The sequence below is a fragment of the Botryllus schlosseri genome, chromosome 5 (assembly GCF_051294905.1).
Source record: "Botryllus schlosseri isolate E-star chromosome 5, Bs_hap1, whole genome shotgun sequence".
NCBI lineage: Eukaryota > Metazoa > Chordata > Ascidiacea > Stolidobranchia > Styelidae > Botryllus > Botryllus schlosseri.
The window spans coordinates 236,494-258,700 of record NC_137240.1 but is presented as its reverse complement, the minus strand read 5'-3'; the positions used below and the strand labels follow the sequence as shown (position 1 = coordinate 258,700).

General features: G+C 40.2%; 3 protein-coding genes across 3 annotated transcripts in view; 2 read left to right on the top strand and 1 right to left on the bottom strand.

The window, feature by feature from the left end:
• LOC145438492 (uncharacterized) overlaps positions 1-2,651 on the top strand; it is a 31,744-nt gene extending 29,093 nt beyond the window's left edge. The window contains exon 12 of the mRNA XM_080315818.1: positions 2,050-2,651. Coding sequence (XP_080171944.1) covers positions 2,050-2,195 — 146 coding nt within the window. The 3' untranslated portion in view covers positions 2,196-2,651. The remainder of the gene's footprint in view (positions 1-2,049) is intronic.
• Positions 2,652-11,160: 8,509 nt separating this feature from the next.
• LOC145438491 (BCL2/adenovirus E1B 19 kDa protein-interacting protein 3-like) lies at positions 11,161-16,431 on the top strand. The gene is made up of 2 exons (XM_080315817.1): positions 11,161-11,620; positions 12,318-16,431. Exons 1-2 carry the CDS (start codon positions 11,489-11,491, stop codon positions 12,699-12,701), a joined length of 516 nt encoding a protein of 171 aa, XP_080171943.1. The 5' UTR covers positions 11,161-11,488; the 3' UTR covers positions 12,702-16,431.
• LOC145438490 (diacylglycerol kinase epsilon-like) lies at positions 16,351-19,218 on the bottom strand. Its single transcript, XM_080315816.1, has 3 exons — positions 18,698-19,218; positions 18,113-18,298; positions 16,351-17,694 (listed from the first exon to the last, which is right to left on the bottom strand). Exons 1-3 carry the CDS (start codon positions 18,860-18,862, stop codon positions 16,753-16,755), a joined length of 1,293 nt encoding a protein of 430 aa, XP_080171942.1. The 5' UTR covers positions 18,863-19,218; the 3' UTR covers positions 16,351-16,752.
• Between the last annotated feature and the right edge of the window lie 2,989 nt (positions 19,219-22,207).

The following is a 22,207-nucleotide window of genomic DNA, read 5'->3' as shown; positions in this document are numbered from 1 at the left end:
AACATTCGCGTAAATGTAGGGGGGCCCTTTAGCTATAGCAAAATAGATAGAGATCATAAAATCAAAGTGAGCTCTTGCAACTAGTGCAGAAATTTAATGATCGACTACTGCTTACGGTACCATATTTTTCATTGGTGCATGGATTTTTGTGGTTATTCATAAAATGATTACTAAAAAATGAGAATTGATGATTGACCTGTCTTTACGGTACAATACCATATCCTTTATGGATACAAGGATTCCGCGGTTATTCAGAAAATGGTAATACTTGAAAAAAAGCGCGTAAACCGGAGAAATAGTTGGAAAAAGCGCGTGAATCGAGGAGGGGGGGCCCTCGAAAGCGCGTAAATCAACCAGGGGGGCCCTAGGCTACCGCCTACCTCGCCTACCCCAAAAGCCACCACTGCACACCGATAAGATTGTTTATCAGCATTATGCCGGTGCGCACCACGGAGCTTTATAAACACCCCGCATCCAGTCGTTTCCAACCTTTTATGGTCGCGACTCCATCTCCAATTTGAAAATGTTCCGAGGCCCAGATCAAAATTTGACGAGCTGACTACTAAAAGTAGTCTGCATCTTTGCCCAGACTTACTCACGGCCTATTTTGGAATCTGATTTTGGAATCTGAATACGTTCAACATCCTCGCGAACCCCAGAATAGGCTAAAGCAGTGGTTCCCAACCTTTTTCGTCTCGTGCCCCCCTTGGCCGATATTTGAGCTAAAATTCCCCCCTATGAAAAAGTTGCCTGTGACTAAAAAATGTGCTTTTTAACGCGTAACCATTTGTTGACTGAGCAATTAATGGCCAAACATATTCAGATATGTCCGAACTATGGCGAATGCGGACCGCACTAAACTTTAGTAAAGTACAGTCAAATTTGACCTGTTTTTGACCGGTCGGGTAGCCGCTGACGAAAAATAAATCACCAAGTCCGCTTGCTATGGACTTGAGTTGAATCGATGAATTCGGTACGTTATGTTTTTCACGTCAGCTCATATGTTGGCTTAAGAAGTTGAACAATTTCATCAGCGGCCTTGTGCTGAATTCGGCTTGACGTTTTCCTGGTTAGTAGTAATTTCGTCGAGAGGCTGTCGCGGACCAAACGAAATCGTCTCGTGAGCGTCGATTTATCAGGGGGTGTAATATCTACGGAAGGCATTTAAACATATACCTATAGCTTGAAATCCGCCAAAGAAACATATAATTGTAAATAACTAATTTCTACTTGACAGTTCTATACCATACAAATCTAAAAACCTTGTGAACCCAGTGTATCTTCCGATACAATGCCAAAGCCAGATTTCTCCTGGAAATATTAAGCCAGATTCCCCCCTAAAAATTTCAAAATTACCCCCCGGTTGGGAACCACTGGGCTAAAGGCAAACGACCCTCACGTTTGGAACCACTATATCTTTGAATAGAACATTTGAACGGCCTTAAGCATCTCTAGGAATATACCCTTCTCCTATAATTGCGATTACAATCAGGCTTATTTCAGTAAATGAAGGTTGTTTCTATTCATGTTTTATTGCAGTTTTGGCGGGGGTGGTAGGCCTAGTCCCCATATTAAAATTGATAAATGTGATAGTAAATCGCGCGCAGCGCGAAGAAAAGTATCACGTAGCATAAATATTCCCAAAATAATGTTATTATGTTGATTTACGAAGAAATTATGAGCCTACGTCGGGCCTTCAAAATTCCGGACATTTACGCATATTTTAGAAATTCCTCCCGGACGCAAGTTTGAAGAGTGAAATTCCTGACATGTCCGGGAAATTCCGGACGTATGGCAACCCTAGTCACTAGTTTGGCCGAGAAAACCGGAAACTGTCAAGTAAAGGCAGTCGAAATTCATAACCACTTGAGTAATAAGCTTGATAGTAGATAAAACCTACTTGAATACTGTACAAAAGTAGAGGTTATTCTGTACTGACCACCACCGCTTACAGGTGTTCAGATGTAGCTAGTTTATTTCGCTTGAACGTTAAACAAAATTAAGATAAAAAGATAATATCATAAATCCTTCATTTCTGTCTATTGCCAGGCGCAGTCCCGGGACTGAATCCAGACGAAGCCCTCGTGGCTGAAGAACGACTTTTCCCGCCGACGAGAGCTTTGATTGACAGCTCGACAGTGAACAGCAACGGTTCAAACGTTTCCACTCAAAGCGCACACCAGGCAGAACAATAATTTCCACATAGTGGCAGTTTTTCCTACCTTCGTTTTTTCTGTAACTTACAAAGTTCACATCTTCTCGCGAACGACAGTGACACCGTTTAATTCCAAGAGTTACTGCAGCGATTCTTGTAGGTACAGAACTTCAGTATACAATAAAATAATATATATTATTCAGTAGTTATAGAACTATCGAATATTAATTCTGCATCGAACCGTCCCGAAGAGTTCCAGAGTATTCTCAAGTTCAACGAATTTTGCTCAGGTTTCAACTATCTTCAACATGATCGGGAAAATGTGCGCGTGGAATATCAGTGTTGACTTTCGCATATTTGCTAACATTGCTTCAACTTTCCATAATGTTCCAATGATACGCCTCTGCATCGATCGACTTTAGACTCATCGCAATCGCATAGTTTCATTTCTGATATTTCTTTTTCAATCTCCGTCAATAAATGATGAATTTCGGAACAGGTTTTACCGATTCCTTGTACAGCGTCATGAAGCGAGAACACTGAATTTCTCCATCATACGCTGAAACCATAATATTTATATGTTAGGTAGGCCTATATCATCTGTTACATTAGTCTGCATGGCGGTCTTTCATCCTTTATCCAGTATTTCACTGAACTTTTTTGGGAAATACGATAAGATAGACGCAGGAGATAGGCGCCCAAATAAACCTCCGACGTTTGGAAAGGTGCTATTGCTGATGCGATAATCGGGTTCTATCTTGTCGATGACGATGGATGTACTAAATCTTCATTTCTACTGGTTGAAATGGATTCAAATTTAGCGTGCATCGACGTTTAATCGCCTAGCAAGCAAGAACAGCGCTAATGGACACCCACGCGATGAAAATGAAGTGCCATGTGTGGGAACCAGAGTTGGATCAATTACGTTATTCTAGTTCAATTACAATTACAATTACTCCCTTGCATGTTTCTATTACATTACAATTGCGATTACTCAATGCTAAAAATATCAAACTACAATTACAATTACTATTGAACATGTAATTATACAATTACAATTATAATTATTGGTAAACATGTAATTGATTCGGTAGAGAGGTGCTCTTTGACAACCGTAGCGACGAAATTAGCAACAATCTCAAGCTATTCATGTTTCATTCATGATACGTAGAATACCCTTTAATTAAAAAAACTCGAACGTATTCGAAGTATTCCTAATCATGAGTAGGCCTACTGAAAAATTCAAATGCATATTCTTTTTAAAGCGACTATTAACAACCAAATGTTTGAGCGACTGGCAAGGACTAACAGCTAATAGGCTACAAGACAGCCAATGAAATGTAATCAAACGAATACTCGGAGCTGAGTAACACAAATGAAATGTAATTGGTAAGGCGTCAGCGATAAGGATGATACCGATAACGTGTGTAAAATTAAAATAAATGCAAAAGGAAAGTAGCTCCTGATAACTACGAATTACAAAATTTTGTTTCGCATTTACATTTTCACTTGCTCAAAATCTGTTAGATTGCACTTGATGAACATTAGGGTGCGGAAAGTTTCTGGTCCCAGTCAATTTTACCAAAATTGGAGGTAAGATTGGGATAACATCTCTACAAATGCGTGATCAAGTCTGATGAAGTCTTGGTTGAAAACCTGAATTTCTTTTTGAAATTGTTGCAGCAGGCCTCAGTACTGGTCAGAGATTTACAAAAAAACTCTGACCGTGGTGTTGGAAATGGCTTAGCACAGGTTTCAGAAGTTCTGTTCATGCATTTTTGAAATGTTAAGATTTAGTTTAGCCCAGTGGCTCTCAAATTTTTTTAGACACGCCCGCCTTTATGACAGTGAAATATTTCGTGCCCCTCTTATGATCGTCATATGACACAATGAAACTAGAATGTTAGCAATCCTAACAGATAGTTTGATGGTATGGAAGGTTATGACTGTTGATGAGAGAATTCTCCAATAAGAAATTACGACTATACGCAGAGTAATAACTATGAAATGGGGGTAAATCGCGCCAAGCGCGGACATTTTTTTCAGTTTATCGGAACTTCGCGCCGCCTTTCAGATGCTTTCACGCCTATCAAGGGGCGCGCCCCCAAGTTTGAGAACCACTGGTTTAGCTTATATGGTAATTCACTAAGATTTCTGTTGCTACTGGAATATGGGAAACAGTTTAGCATGGCTGAATTGTCTAGTTGACGAGGCACGCATGGAACACCCACGTGAATAGTATAATTATGTTGTGATTCTCAGGTTTCAATAACAATGTAATTGAAATTGTCATTAGGCAAAAATTTTATCAAATTACAATTACACAAAATAGAAATGCTTCAATTACAATTACAATTATATGAAAAAATGTTATTTATTACATTCAGCTCAATTTCAAATTACTATTGATCCAACTCCGGTCGGCACTATAGAAATACATGTCAGTTTGTGGTCAGGCCGGCAATCCCGAGAACATACGAGTATATCAGTAAACTCTGCTTGTATTTCGATTTGAATGTGGGCAAATGCTAGACGACTGACGGTCTTCAATGAATAATCATCAGATTTTATTTTCATCAGCATAGGAAACTATGGCGGATTTGGTGTGCTGCACATGCCCCCTCGACGTCGGATCATCAATCCCAATCTTTGTTAATGATTGTGCGCAACCCTGTCTGGATTCTGACTATTTGATTAAGACCTTCGTTCGATGCAAGCCGCCTTTTCATCTGACGATCGACTGAATATGTACCACACACGCTGTTTATTATATCCTATGTTTCATCCTTAGTCCGGTGATGTTTCCGTTGTACAATAAAGTGCAGGCCAACGTATTTGCCGACTCTCTGTTGCGGACCCTAGAGGGAACGCAATGTAGTCTTTGACTTAGATAGCGTGCCTTAGCGCACCATAACACGCACAGAATGTACACAAGGGCGTAGCCAGAATTTTTGATGGCGACCCACATTCATGATTCTATGGAAAACCAGGATGCCATTGCATCCGCGCAAAGCGCGAACATTTTCAATGTTGATTGATGAATTTGATTATTGCTATTTATTCTCGCAATTGTCTTACCATTGCCAAGACACGGCTATTTGGTGCAAACCATTTAGGCACGTATATGAACTGACAATTGGACAAATAGACATATATCAACGGCGCCGAAATGCTCATTTCCAGGGTTGTATAACCAAGTCACAAGGCTCCGAGTCACAAGTCAATCTCACTTTTATATGTTTGACTCGAGTCAAGTCGAGTCATTTTCAATTCCCACCGAGTCAAGTCCGAGTCCAAGTCATTGAGCAGAGGATCGAGTCCGAGTCATGGTATTATGACTCGAGTCCGAGTCCAAGTCATTGTGTTGACTGTTCAGTTTCCAGTTAAAGTCTTCCTAAACCCACTTTTTTAACTCTGTTTGGTGATATTGAATGGCTCGCATTTAAAATATATCAATCTTCCTAACTTTTAGCAGTTTCTGGTCGCATTTTCAAGCACCAGTACCAACAAACGAAATCCCAATGGTGTGTTGGCTTCGACATTACAATGAAATGTCGGTCTTGGCCGTCTGAATCTCGAGTCAATGACTTGCTTCGAGTCATGCGCAATGACTCGAGTCCAAGTCGAGTCAATACACAGCTTGACTCGAGTCGAGTCGAGTCATTTCCGTATTTTGAGAAAATGACTCGAGTCGAGTCGAGTCATCCGAAAATCGTGACTCGAGTCTGACTCGAGTCGAGTCATGACTCGAGTCATTACAACCCTGCTCATTTCTAATAAACGAAATCCTTTTTTTTCTGGGAGATGGGGTAGGCTATTCATATTAAAATCAAGTCATGTAGCCTACGTAGCGCGACATTAAATCGCGCCAAGATAACCATAAAAAAACGAACTGAAGCGCGAAGAAAAATTCCAAGTTCAACGATTCTAACAAAAGCAGTCTATGAATTTATTTTTATTATCGAAATAATTTTGGGCTCCCATTAGAGCTCTCCCCCAATTGGTGGTGCTGCTGGGGGACTTTCAAAGACTATACTCCAAGTCGTTTCGGCACCTTCCTATCTTTCATGATATCGCAGTCTTGTGATGTTATGAAATTTTATGAATAAACTTGAACTTGAACTTGAACTTAGAAGGCACGCAATTATTCATCTTGAGCTATTATGTTCATTGCTCATACCACACGGCAAGACTATCCATGAGTTTCTGGCGGGTGAGCGGCGGGCGGCCAACTTGTAATTACTTTCTTGAAGCACGCTGTTTTTCGTGACCTCCGGATAAAGTTGTCGCCACTCAAAAGATCGCTCACACGTACCACAACTAATTAGAAGAGAAGTTGGTATTTGGTGAGATGTAGGCTACACAATTCCCAATTCGCATTTATTCATGGGGCGTGATATTATTGCCTCTGCTCGCTGCATTTGTACCGTGGGACCCAAATTGCAAGGACAGGGCCATCCCACGCGATCTTCGGCTGGTTCTAAGTTCTAGCGCGGGCGATATTTCTGGGATCGCACTATGTAGAGCAGGGGTTCTCAACCTGGGGGGGCGCGGGAGGCTCTCAGGGGGGGGCGCGAGAAATTGACGAAGTCAGTATAGGGGGGGGGGGCGCGAGAAATTGACAAAGTCAGTATAAATTGTACGTGTCTGAACATGTGCTTCACATCCATTGTGAGAAGACGATTAATGAAGATGAAATTTATTCCATATTCAAGAAAGCTTGCAAAATACAAACTCTATAGCAACAGCGCTCAACTGAGTATAGTCTGATTTCAACTTAATCTGAGCAAATTTTTGAAATTCTTTGGAGATATAGAGAGCAATTCCCACTTGTAAGTCATTCATTGCTTCATAGCTTTGACAGTAGCCTAAAGCTTGTCGCGCTGGGCAGCTCTTGTTAATAGCTTGCGAACTGCACTGCCTAAGACAGACTTAGATGCAACATAGGTTGGCCGGTTTCGCCCTCAATTAGGCTATAAATCAACACAATTAATTTATTTCGAAAACTGATCAAATTTAGCCTGGCAGGACAGAACGACGCCTTGCTCTCTGTACTCACTACCAGCATCAGGATTAGTCTCAGGGTGACCTACATTGAAATTAATTAATGGATGTCTTGTGCCATGTTTTTTTTGTTATTTTCAAACAAGTTTGAAGAAATTTGTCAGCAATATAAAAGACTCAATAACTGGAATGCAGATTCAAAATTGGCGTAACATATACCTTATGTATAGCCTACTATTAGATCAGGGGTGGGCAGCCTCTGCAGCCGTAGAAGGGAATTTGAGCGGCCGTCGACGCCTAATTCAATTAGTATGTGTTGGCGGCCGTAGACATGCAAATTGCAATTACGAATTCACTCCCGCATTTTCGGGAGATTTTAATTAATCTTGAAATTTTCTTCGCCCTCCGCGCAATTCAACAAGACTTCATTTTTCAATTTTAATGCAGTAGCGCCCTTCTTAATCTGAGCCGGAATGGGAAGTGGCAAGAAATAGCAATTCGTTCGCGGCCCTGAAAAATTTTCGCGCTCGGCGCGACAATATGCACCTCCCGGCAGCTATTCATAACATTGCCACTCACGATTTCGGTGCGTACAATAGGCCATTGTGAAAAGTAGAATAGTCCGGAGTTCACCGGGAATGGATATGGACAGTTTACCGTAGGAATTTTGCGTCCAGATCGTTCATTGCGGCGATTATCATGACGATAAATGCAAGGGGGGTCAGGGGGGGCGCGAGTTTTTTGACCATCTCCAAGGGGGGCGCGTGTCAAAAAAGGTTGAGAACCACTGATGTAGAGGATTCCGAAACTACCAGTTGCGGTCTCTTGATCTGGTAGGCCTATCGACCTTGGCCTAGTGCCCGATGTCAAAATCTTTCGGTGTTAATCTTTATTCGTCGGACCCTTTAGTCGTTCTTGTCTTTCTTTCATTCTTCATCGGATTCGAATATCTTGATTCGTCGTACTGGACACCCCGAGGATGCACTTGTGTAGATAATATATCACACAGAATGCAATAACACGGAAGATAGACAAGATAGCGTAATGACCCGGTCAGACCATAAAGACCTGATTAGTAACACCGGTATCCATGACTTATTCCTCGCTTGACGCTCATGCATTGGGATAGCATGGAGGGGTGGTGCAAGACTCAGAAAGCCGTACAAGGCTATATCTGCACCTTCCACCTACAGTATGGTATTATAATTTGGGGATCTGCCACCAAAACCATATTGTACCAGCTTCGGGTCGTTCAGATCAAAGCACTAAAAGCTATATATTGCTCGAATACCACTCTATAATAGACTTGATCCGTACTACAAAAAGTTGCGCATTCTTAAAATTAGTGATATCTATATGTCTGAACTAGCCAAAGTAATGTATAAAATCAATCAGCTGCAAGTCCCTGTATCTCTACAGAACTATTTTCAATAATGTAGAGATGTCCATAGTGCGGGAATTAAAGCTTATTGTCTCTGGCGACCTGTATAAATGTATAGCTAACGTCTTGGTGCTCCGCTATACAATACTGATCTCGAGAAGCTGTTGCCTTGGGTGAAGTTCTTCGTAACAGATATATGCTCAATACAATCGGTTTATTCAGACGTTTGCAGTAGTTGCGTATAGAGTCTCAATCAATAATAACCCCCCTTTCGCCTACCAACTTGACAGGCATGCAGAGACTTGATGATTGTCGTGATATGGGACTTTAATAACAAATACGGAGATTTGATGATTTACTCATCTGAACGCGATCATCTTCTTGATTGATACAAGGATTTCCACGTCTATTCGCTACAACCCTTAAAAAAGCGGTAAAACCAAAGGGGGGGGGGCTTCGACCAGGGGGGCCCCGGGTGAGCGCCCACCTCGCCCACCCCAAAAGCCATCACTGCTTGTTACAGACGCTTATATACGAGTCTCGACTCCCGAGCAATCACAACAAGAAGTAGTTTCTTATTCAACAAAGCGAAATATCATGGACGAGTGATCACAGCGGAATAGCTGAATAATCTCCTCTTTAAAAGGAAATTAATTAGGAATAATTAAGGGAAAAGTCAATTAGATTATACGACCATGAATGACAAAATCGATTTACTATGTTGAATACAAATTTGGTACAGAAAGGTCACCCCGTCCCCATTAAAAAGGAGATCGGTTAGTAATCGGTTAGTAACGTGTAAAGAATTTTAATTTCAACGACCCTTCAAGTAATTACATGAAATTTTATCAAACAAACTACAATGACTTAGGCCTATACAGTTTCAGTTTTAGTATGAGAATTGGAAGAGTCAGGTTTTATACTGCTTTTCTAATATACAAGTTACCCGCAATGGAATAACACAAAACAATTTAATCATGAGCAAAAAGTAAGCCTAAAAAAATACATCCCCGTGACAGCCCAATCATCAATCAGAGTGGTACAGTCGCTGTTCACGTGAAGGCAAAATTCACTTCAATCCATGGCCGCTAGGCTATATATACAAGAGTGGCCTGTTCAAACATCAATCAATCCTTGGGTTATTATTTTCATCTGAACAAGTTACACACAATGTACAATGCGATAAGACACAATGCGATGTAATGAACAGATAGGAGGATGTCGAACGACACGCATGCAGTTGCGATCCTTTTAATCTAACAGCCACCTCGGCCTAGAGTGCCCGATGTCAAAGTTCTTTTTTCGATGTTGATCTCTTTGAAGCCGCGGCCCTTTCTACTAGTTCTTTCCATTCATTGTGAGTGCTTTCTTTCGTCGGGTCTTTGTCTTGGCATTTTTGTCGCCGTAAGAACGGCAACGGCAGGGGAAGAGGAGCCCAGCTAACCCTCCGACGGGAATCGAGCCCAGTCCGTCTTCGTGCTAGGCGCTTATCGTAACCACTACACGATCTCCCCCGCCACGTAAAAAAACATCCTATCACACTTACAACTAGCACAAATAACAAATACAAGCATGAAATAAAACAAAAAGCATACCGATAAGTAACCAGTCTGAGAAGGCACCGAATATCAGAAACAAATAAACCATGCGTGAATTAGAGCTTATTGTTGGCAAGAACTAATCGACCATGACATCATTTGTTTTGTTGATATTTTGGAGAGCTTCTTGGAGGTACAGAACTTCAACATACAATTAAATAGTATATTCATATTGAAATGAACCCGAATATTTTCGGCTGACACTCGTCAGGGGTAATCGTCAGCAACTAGTAGAGAATTGGAAAGAACATTGTATATCAACAATCGTATTTTGGAGTATGATTCCTGCTTGCGCTGTTTCGCTCTGAATCTCTGTGGCGGTCTGGGTCTTTGTTTTAAACGCTATGGATATAAATTGAACGTGGGTAAGCCTTCGGAAGGACCTTGGTTATCCAGACCAGCTCGACATAACTCTGCAAGTGCGAGTGTGTCTGCATTGGTGCAAACCTAGTTACAGGATGTACCGTTACCGATTTCACCAGAGTCGATTTTGTCAATTCACTGACTTATACAACCAAGACTGGCGCTAAATCTTCATCAGTGTTTCTTCGGCTTTTTGAGACGTGTTCCCTCTGCCGATAATAAGCAACGCGCACCCTTGTTTGTGACATTAAAAAACTTTGAAAAAGAGCAATAGGGCTGTTTGGTGCAACAAAAGCAGCGTCTACTGTGCGAGTGTGCGTGTTTGCAATTGCAACCAAAACTGCTTCCTTCTCCACAACAACATGACTATCACCAATCAGGGTTCCCTATGGACATGTTAATATTTGTGGCGTTTAGGATTGGTTTAGGATATCTTGGGATCATTCATTATAGCCGTATCCACCACCCCCACCCTATTAAGATTACTACAATACCCCAACCTAACTCAACCACACCACCCTAATAATCCTACCCCGGAAAAACCTTGTTGCATCACAAACCTGTGTCTTGTTAGGCTGTCAGGAGAGATGATCCACACTAAATTTGGCTCAATTCCAACCACTATAGAAGCAAAGTTATTGCAGTAGAAAAATTTGGATTTGAATAAAATAGTATTTACGGTGACTACGGTAACTCTTTAATTATTTATTATATAATAATGGAATTAGAAATTTTTGTACTGCAATAACTTTGCTTCTAGTGGTTGGAATTGAACCAAATTTGGTATGCATCATCTCTACTGACAGCTCAACAATTTCATGGGACCGACAGAAAAATTTTGAAATTCTATTTTTTTCATTTTTCAATGGTAAATTCATATCTTTCTACTGCAAGAATTTTGCTTCTACTGGATGGAATTAAGCCAAAGTTGGTGTGCAGCGTTTTTTTAACCACCCTAACAATTTTATCAAGATTTCACAATTCGATATGGCTATGTCATGTGGAAATGCGAGTCAGGAGGAGCTGACTGATTCTTGGGTAAAGTGTGATGTTGACAGTGAAACTGACTGGTCAGAATCACTTGGCGAAGAAATGAAGAACCTCCTTCTCGATGCACAGGTAATGCTAACCTATTTTGACTTCTCACTTGATAGAATTACGATTAGAGCCGTACCATAAACCTCCCAATTAGGTGGTGAGCTCGAAGGTGGCCCAAAATTATTTTGTGAATTAACATTGCAACTTTTTCTAAAATATCTTGACTATGGGTATGCTCTTACCCCTGTCACCCTATGTCGAGCCCAAGACCAACGTTTTTTTTAGGGGCCTGACGAAGTGCTGTTTTGGTCCTGCGATCAGGAGAGCTAAACAGATGTCATCTGCAGTTTTTGTGACATCACAACATAGCAATAGGGAGTCGGAGAACTATAATCTGCGACTGCGATTATTGATATCTTTCTTACGGGTATAGTTTATGGTTTGCAACTAACTCAAGAAGTAGTCTAGGCTTAGCTTTGCATAAATTCAGAAAACTGTTCAGTATGAGCACAAATAGTCAAAAATCATAACCACTCGATTGAGATGAGTAGGCTACTTGTTCAAGTACGTGATTATTCTCAAAATGAGTTTATTTCATGTACAAGAAGCAAAGCTATTCAAATAAATGCTGTGAAGTCTTGGAAATGAGTGGGCTGGATGCAATACTTTTTTAAATATCGGCTGAATAGGCCTATATTGGGGCTATCGTTAGAAGTGCTGCTTATCTGCTAAAAAATCCGTTATCGATCAGGCTCAAGTTATGATCATTTTCATGCAGAAAGAAATGCACTCCCCCGAAGCCTTGAAGAGTGAAGATATCTGTTGCACCATCAATGAATCAGTCTGCAGATCGAGTCCTGAGCAAAGTGGGTTGACCAAGGCCCAATCATCGTACATCACAAAACCAACCAACAACACTGAACTTGTGTCGGACTGGTCCAGCACTCCTGAGATACGTCCTAGAAAAAAGGCCGTATTCAAACACCCGTCAACAAACAAGCGTGCCAGTCTGAGTTTACGAAAAACGGTTGCCATGAAACATCCGTTCCTCTCCCGGCAATTTCTTCAAACATTGATTTCCTCAATAATTGTGACGAGTGTGATCTCGTTTGCTGCTGGATTTTGCATCGGCAAGCGTGCTTATCAATCGCAAGTGGCTTGAAGCCCGTTCATCGATGCTGGACGTCAACGGCCCGATTTCAAGAGATCTTGTTCTGAGACATTCAAAGCTTGTCAATAGGGTAGAGTGAAAAAAAGAAAAATTTGAATTTCAAAAAGTGCATTTGATATTTGGTCCCAAATCTCAAATGAATTACTTCTATCATAATTTCAGGTTTTTGCACCCTCTAGTGGCCGTGCAATTTCACCGAACGAGCCGAAAATAGCTGATTTTGCCATATCTCAATGACTGCTTATGATAGAAAGCTAGTTTTGGGCTTAAAAGCTGCGGAAGCAACATGTTTCTATCTCACTTCCCTAGAACTTTGTCTTGAAAATGTACAGAAAAAAAGTTACAAGCACATTATTGATTTTTAGACCCCATTAAAAATGTTGGTTGGATTTACCAAGTTCGCAATGCCAATTTGCATGTTACAATTTGTTACATTGCTGCTTTAACAACAAAATCTTGTTCGGCGGGACCTATCAATTAATTTCTATATGAACGTAGCACAATTATGATGAGGAAGAGAGAATGATTGAACTTTCATCATATTACATCATCACAAACCTTTATGTCATGAACTTTGTGGAACGGGTATCTTCCTGTTCAACTCTACAAAAAACGATAGGCCTAGATTGTTCTTAAAGTGAATCAGTTACAGTAATTCAGCTATATAATTCATATAATATACCTCATAACTGTATGTTTTGTTGAAAATGATGATTTTCATATCACTTGAGACATTGTTAAACTGTTTTATATATCATACATATTGTACAAGCTGCTGTACTCATCTTTGGAATATACTAGAACTTTGATATAGTCAACCGCGAGTCTTCCAGTAGGAGTGATGATAACTCATTTTGAAAGTGTTCTGGTTTCTGGTGTATCTTGGAGTTGATCATATAATACTCTTGTATATTGGTTTCAAAACTGACTCCACCATGTGCAGTGTCTTAGGCCGCTGGCTGTATGAACAGGTCTGTGAATTGAACTGTTATTGTCTAGTAGAAGTACAGAATCAGAATTTCATCATGTTCGACTTACAGCAGATTTTCGTTTATCATATGTACAAGTAATTGAAATAATGTTAACAAAAAAAGATCCAAGACTGTTGTTGCTTGCAAGAAGTTGCACAGTGGAGAAACTTTTCAAGGTGTTGATGGTTTTCCTTCTGGAATACTCCTAAAAGACAAGTGATTGAGGGTATGCTCGAGTTTGATCACTTTAGTTGTGATCATACAACTGTCTTTAACTGTCTACCAGAAGGAAAACCATCAACACCTTGAAAAGTTTCTCCACTACGCAACTTCTTGCAAGAAACAACAGTCTTGGATCTGTTTTTTGTTAACATTATTTCAATTACTTGTACATATGATAAACGACAATCTGCTGTAAGTCGAACATGATGAAATTCTGAATCTGTACTTCTACTAGACAATAACAGTTCAATTCACAGACATAGCAGAGTGTATTACAGTGACCTGTTCATACAGCCTGCGGCCCAAGACACTGCACATGGTGGAGTCAGTTTTGAAACCAATATACAAGAGTATTATATGATCAACTCCAAGATACACCAGAAACCAGAACACTTTCAAAATGAGTTATCATCACTCCTACTGGAAGACTCGAGGTTGACTATATCAAAGTTCTATATTATTCCAAAGATGAGTACAGCAGCTTGTACAATATGTATAATATATAAAACAGTTTAACAATGTCTCAAGTGATATGAAAATCATCATTTTCAGCAAAACATACAGTTATGAGGTATATTATATGAATTATGTAGCTGAATTACTGTAACTGATTCACTTTTAGAACAATCTAGGCCTATCCTTTGTTGTAGAGTTGAACAGGAAGATACCCGTTTCACGAAGTTCATGACATAAAGGTTTCTGATGATGTAATATGATGAAAGTTCAATCATTCTCTCTTCATCATCATAATTGTGCTACGTTGATATAGAAATTACGGTAATTGATAGGTCCCGCCAAACAAGACTTTGTTGTTAAAGCAGCAATGTAACAAATTGTAACATGCAAATTGGCATTGCAAACTTGGTAAAACCAACCAACATTTTTAATGGTGGTCTAAAAATCAATAATTTGCTTGTAACTTTTTTTCTGTACATTTTCAAGACAAAGTTCTATAGAAGTGAGATAAAAACATGTTGCTTCTGCACCTTTCAAGCCCAAAACTAGCTTTCTAGCATAAGCGGTTATTGAGATATGGCAAAATCAGCTATTTTCGGTGAAATTGCACGGCCACTAGAGGGTGTAAAAACCTGAAATTATGATATAAGTGATTCATTTGAGATTTGGGACCAAATATCAAAGGCATTTTTTGAAATTCAAATTTTTCTTTTTTTCACTCCACCCTACTTGTCAAGTGCAATCCAATCTTTGCTTGAAACTTAACTCAGTGTTACTGGGAACCCCATATCTTCCGTGGAAGTCAAGACACACACTCAACTTATACATGCGATTTGTCCCCCTTCTTGACCATCATTGGTTGCAGGAAATTAGGCCCGATCAGTGGTCGAATTGCGACTGTTGTGGTGATATGTCATGTGCAGTTGTGCATGCAGGGGAGGTTCGAAATCGAAACCCCGTCATTCTGAAATGCCGATTCTATCTCTAACATTTATAAGCTCATTTGCAATGAAGCGATCGGTTATACGCTGATGCGTTTTGACCGAACAGTACGATATATATATATATCGGCTTTCAATTATATAAAAGGGCAAAAGAAAACAGGAAACAAAGGAACATCAAGATGTCAGTTTTGGGCCCTTATCAAGCGCCTCCAGCGTGGGCGGTCGTGGGCGTCTTCGAGCGATAGCCCGCGTTGCGCTAGCTCGGTCTCTATTGTTGAGCGCCATGTGGTTCTATTCCAGCCACCTCTGCGCCATGGCTCTGTCGGAATGTGGTTGATGATGGCGGCGGCTGGTTGATCGTCTTGATGCCGCACTAGATGACCGATTAAGCGTAAGCGTCGTTCAGCAGCCAGCAAACGGCATGGGACTGTTTTTGTGAGTTTGCGCAGAGCATTGGTGGATATGTGCTCTGAACCTCAAGAACAGTACGATGACCCTTTCCAAGGTGACGCTTCGCATCTGAACTGGTGCCTGAAAGGGAACAGAAGTCATGTGCAAGAAATATTCATTATGTTTTCGTTTTGTGTGAAGATAATATTTTAATGGTTCTGTTGTTTAAACAATCTGTCAATGTACAGTTGATCTTGTGTACCAGTAATGTATTTGTATTGGATGTGTATTGTGGTAGATTTTATGGCTCAGCGGAAATTTGAGATTCCCGAACGCTTGCAGATAAGCGTACCGGTAGGTGTTCACTAGGTTGTGACAATCAGTAGTTTTCTACCAGCAATCAAGCAGATATTGGGCCTGCTAGTTTACAATGTAACATAACTGCCTAGTGCAGTGCTTTATCAACTTTTCAAGCCTCTCAAAAGGGCTTCCCTTTGTAATCTGTCACACTGTTCTTTATTATTGGAGTCTGTATGTTTGTAAGGTGCATGGGTGGGTACTGGGTATAGCCATCCTCATATTGTTATTCGCCATATTGCTTTCACTGCTAAAATCCCTGTAGTGTAGGCCCACCAATAACTCTGATACAGGCACTCAAAAGGTCTTCCGAGTTTTAATAAATATATATTCATTCATTGCAAACAGTGACGATAAATAAAATAAAATGAACGTGCAACAGTAACGCGTGTTGAAGATACTCTTAGAGGTACAGAACTTCAATATACAATTGAATAGTATATTCATATGAAATGAAAGGACGTAAGGAAAGGACGTCGTTTATTTTTGATGATTTTTGATTTTGAAATGAACCCGAATATTTTTGGCTGACACTCGTCAGCAACTTGTAGTGAATTGGAAGGAACATTACAATATTCGGATTTCAATATGAATATATTATTCAATTGTAACGTGTGGTTTTCAACAAAAAATTGCAGATAAAAGCAATTTGTGGGGCTCGAGAGATGACTGTCAGTCGCAACAACTCGTAACCAGATTTTTTCAATTCGTTTCCAGTTGTAGGATATCATCAGATTCATCACTAATTTTAGACGCTTTTGCTAAAAGCGTTACTTTCGTTGAGCAACGCATATCGATACGACACGGGTCCTGTTCCCATGGTTCCCCATCAGATTGAACAGGGATTCTGTTTTTCACGATTAGAATGACTTCACGCGCCTGTCCAAAGCGATACGGCTCAGATAAATTAACCTGTATCTGTGCTAAATGAAAACTCGAAGCAGCCCCTACAACTTCAATTTTACCATCTCCCGAATCTGACATTTTCCATGTGTCAGTATTGAGTGAATTATTCCATATTTGACAACCACCCCCCCATGAGGAAATATTTAGAAATAGCAGGCACTCCAACGGTGGGAGATGTAGTTTTTTTCCGTCTAGCCACACGTCGATATTCATGTGTAGATTTTGACAATGATTTTCCAACACATCGAGTGCTCCGTAGCTAAAATATACAAGCTTGTTCAAACTACGGGCTGAAAACAACCTCGGCTTTCTTTGTCGTTGTCTATGAAAGTTTAGGGCTATTAATGCATCACACCCGACTGAGAAGTAATTAGTCATAGAAAAGACTTTCAACTGGTTTCTCAATGACAAAAGTCTCGCTCTAGTCGGCACAATTTTAATGTTCCAGCGATCAATCGTGACGGGCGACCCAAATCTGATCTCTGCCAAATAATTCTCGACCGAATCAAACTCGTCGAATGAAGCTCCCCACCCTAGGGAAATCGAGAGATCATTTCCGGTGCCTAGTGGTAACACTGCTAGTTGAGGCTGCAATTTCAGCCGCAGTTGGTCAAGCTGTGACAGAATCCAATTGACAGTTCCATCTCCTCCGCATACAAGGATGAAGAAACGTGTGTCGGGCAGTAGACAGCAGAGATCCAACGTTGGTTTGGGCCCCTTCTCGTTTAAATCGTGAACCTAGCAATTGAGGTGCGTGGGTTAAAACATGTCTATACTAACTAGGGCTAGGCAAAATCGAGTAGGCATAATGTTAAAATATGTACCTTTGATGCTACCACATAGAACGCCAGTTCTACATCACATTCAAGATAATTTTGCATATTTTCGACCATACCTATTTCATTGCACTTTGTGACAATGCCGTGGGTTAATCACGCCTTCACAGAAACATCATTTCCACTAACATGCTTAGCTTTGTACTACAAGTTTCATATGCTACAATTGGAGGTTTCAAGGTATCTACCGCGAAAAATACTATCGAACTATAACTTAGGTCGATAAATCAACTCTTAGTGGTAAGGAGCGCATAATATCAGTATTTGAAAAATTTCTCATGTGCCCAACCCTACTAACTGTCGATGGAGGTTCACCAGACCTGAACAGGGTTGAGATATTTTCGGCACTGCTCAAGAATCACAGCTCCTTGGTTGGAACCGCTTGACTTGTTTGCGAATACGAGCATTGGTCGCCACTTTTTACTCCTCGGCGGATTAGAGATCGATGTGACTTTACCTCGGAAATACCGGGACCGGCCCCACTTCAAGCATCTCGACGGAATGATCTGAAATATTTCATTACCGGTATATAGATCAGAGAATGTTTGCCGATTTATAAAAAGAATGGACTAATAAATTCCACAATCGGGAATCATATTCATTCAGACAAAGCATGTCGGTATCTGTTTTGTCAATGTGGACAATGTTACCAACTATTCCACTTAAGAAGCATCAACGTTTCCAAGTATTTCGCCTCTACTGGGAAATATTTCATTATTCTACTTGAGTAGCATAGCATCAATGCTTAAATGTCAGAGACCAGACAGCTTTGTAGAAATTTATGCAATTCAATTATACGTATATAAACCAATTATTGACATTGACAAAATCGATGCACCCGCAGCATAATAGTCCAAACCGGTACATCAAAAACTCTAATTCATCCATACTCATTGCTCACTCACCATGTCACTAAACAGGCCGTCTTCTGCATACGGGCTTTGAACTACTCCATTCTTCATTGGCAAAAAACACGAAACAACTTTATGCGTCACAAGTCCCAAGAAGATAAATCCCAACGAGTACGACAGAGACCCGTGTAGATAATCACTCAGGGTTTCAAACAGCATTGCAGATTAACCTATGGTAGTTATACTACCGAATAGAATAGTAGGTACTGCTACTTGTAGTACTTAGTAATGACAATGTTGAAAAATACTCTGATATATCATAAACCATAATCGTCGGCATTTATATTCTCATCTGATGATGAAGATACACAATCTACAATGCGATGTACCGTCAGTGAACAGAGGAGGATGTTAAAACGAGTACGATCTTTTTAATCTATCTCACCTCGGCCTAATGCCCAATGAAACACTGTTCCATATTGATTTGCTCATCATCTTATACTAATAACCTATCAAATAATTATACGGATGTACTCTGAGCATAGTCGCTTACAGCTACAGTGCTGTTGTAAACGACTATATGCTCTAAGACTCTAAGTCAAGGGTCGGCAACCTACGGCCCGCGGGCCGGATCCGGCCCGCCAAGCGAAATCGTCCGGCCCGCGACATAATAATTAGTTATCATAAGAATACGGCCCGCCGCTTCATAATGAGTTTCAATCTGCAGTGCAGCGCTGCATGAAAAAAATGCGACATTGCTACGATATAATAGTACCCTATATCGTATTAGTCTATTGTTACGCCATAAAACGAAGATGGTTGAAGTAGGAGAAGGAGATAGACTACACTGGATCAGTGCTTATGCTTATCAATCGGGTGTATCTCGCAACCGAAGGTGTTCCATGCTTTTTTGAAGGGTAATCACTCTAACGGGGTGTGACAGTAAAGGTGTTCTTCCTTTGCTTCAGAAACGCTTGGAGCATCTCAGTCGCAACGACGGAATCTCAAACTATTCGATTATAGATAACTAACCTCCGTTAGTTAGCCTGTCTATAGTTTGATTTTCCAGAAGGCATTGTGTGCCAAGACAAAAAACCTGAATAGTGTTTTGGTCACAATGGTGAAAACTGTTAAAATGATTTTTATCTCATCAACTGAATCAGTTACGCCAGATATTACTAGAAGCAGAGAATCAATATGGCGATGTCATGTAGGCCTATATCTGTCATGTTCGCTCATTGAGTCGAGCAGCTATGCTTACACGAGTGTATGAACTGAGTAACTTTCCTCGAAAATACAAATATCGCCGACTCATAATCTTGAAATCGAAAATGGGTATCTCATCTTGCTTTCCTGGTACATTTAACGTCACATCTGAACAAATTGAACTTGCAACTTCAGGGGGAAAACACTATATGAGATGTGAGGGGGAAAACAATACATGAGATGTTGGGGCGCATTCAAAACAAATCTGTGACTCTGGAAATGTCAACAGTACAAAGAAAATTATGCTCACTTTCCCATACTGGAGGAGAGAAAACATAGTACCAACACTACATTTGTAACTGTGATACGAAATTTAACTACTGAATATTCACCCGCTTTTCCGACATTCCTTCTCTACAAAATGAATTCTGACTATTCATTACTCTGTTTAATGTGGACGCCAATACCATTGCCTGAAAATTTCAAATGGGCCTTTCTGAAATACGATGCAGTTGAATTGAAAGACAAATTTCATACAAAGAGCATATCGCTGCATGACTTTGACAAAGAGTACGTTCTTCAAATTGGTCTTTATCCCAGCTTGACCAGCAATGCAAAAGAAATTGCATTGATTTTTGGAAGCACGTACGCATGTGAACAATATTTTTGAACTATGAAATTCACGAAGAGCAAGCTAAGATCACGTATTTCGGACGTCCATTTTGAATAGGGTCTGATTCTTGTTTCATCTGACTTGTTACCAGTAGTTGAAAACCTTTCACTAAGCAAGCTGCGTCAATTGTCACAATTATTCTGGTTTGTTGAAGTGTAAATACATGTGTCTTCGGATTGGTATGATTAAGAATGCAGCAATGTAGTATAATATACCGAAGTGAGCGTAAAATATAGTACTAAGAAAAAATCCGGCCCGCCAAAAGGTTGTACACCCGAAATTTGGCCCGCGTCTAGCAAAAGGTTGCCGACCCCTGCTCTAAGTGGTTGCCAGTAAATTCGGCCCTCGGTAAATTCGGCCAGTGAATTCGGCCCATGACCTCGGTAAATTCGGCCCTCCGAGAATATTGTATTAAAATGTATTTCCAACCGTTAACATGGATTAATTAAATAATTATACTATTATTATGTGATATGGATGTCAGGGTATGCGTAGATCGCCTAATCGTGGGAGATAGCGCGGATATTCACGGGGCCGAATTTACCGATGGCCGAATTTACTCGGTAAATTCGTCCCCCGGAGAATTTTGTATAAAAATGTATTACCAACTATTAATGTGAATGAATTACATAATTATTTTATTATCGAGTGATTTGAAGGTCAGGGTATGCGTATATCGTACAGTCACGGGAGATATCGCGGATATTTACGGGGCCGAATTTACTGACCACCGAATTCAATCGATAAATTCGGCCCTCGGAGAATTTTGTGTAAAATTGTATTACCAACTATTAATGTGAATTATATTACACAATTATATTATTATCAAGTGATTAGGAGCTTAGGGTTAGGATTAGGTTAGGGTTAGGATTAGGGTTAGCTTAGGGTTAGGGTTAGGGTTAGCTTAGGGTTAGGATTAGGGTTAGGGTTATGATTAGGGTTAGGGTTAGGTTAGGGTTATGATTAGGGTTAGGTTAGGATTAGGGTTAGGTTAGGGTTAGGATTAGGTTAGGGTTAAGGTTAGGTAATGTTATTGTAACTGTTATTGTTACCCTGGCCCTGGCCGAATTTACCGGGGGCCGAATTTACCGAAGGCCGAATTTACCGAAGGCCGAAGTGACCGAGGGCCGAATTCACTGGCCGAATTTACCGAGGGCCGAATTTACTGGCAACCGCTCTAAGTAAATGCATGTTTTCATGGTAATTGCTATTGTTGTTTTGGTTCTTATATTACAATGATATCAACACTGCGTACTCGGGTCGAATTGTTATTTTATAAACACAAGGAAGGCCATTTTCCTTCATTTATAGTGTTGCTCTCTTATATATATATATTCCTGTATTTGTTGCTTTGCTCGTTTTGTTTTTCTACTTAACTATGTAGGAAGAAATAGATTAATATTGCTTCTGAATATGTAAGGGCAACTCCAGCATCGAATTCTTCAGCCATATCGGGTCGTAAATACAATCTAATGTCACTTTGACAAATATAAAAATGATCTCATTTTGTGAATTAAATCATTATTGATATAGCCGTATTATTGATATATATCATTGTGTCTTTTACATTTCTTTACGAAATAAATGATCTCTCTCTCTTTCTATGTAATATATATATATTACAGAACATCATCTCTGTGTTCGGCTGCTATTCAGTTCAGTTCAGTTTGGTTCATCTCCTTGTG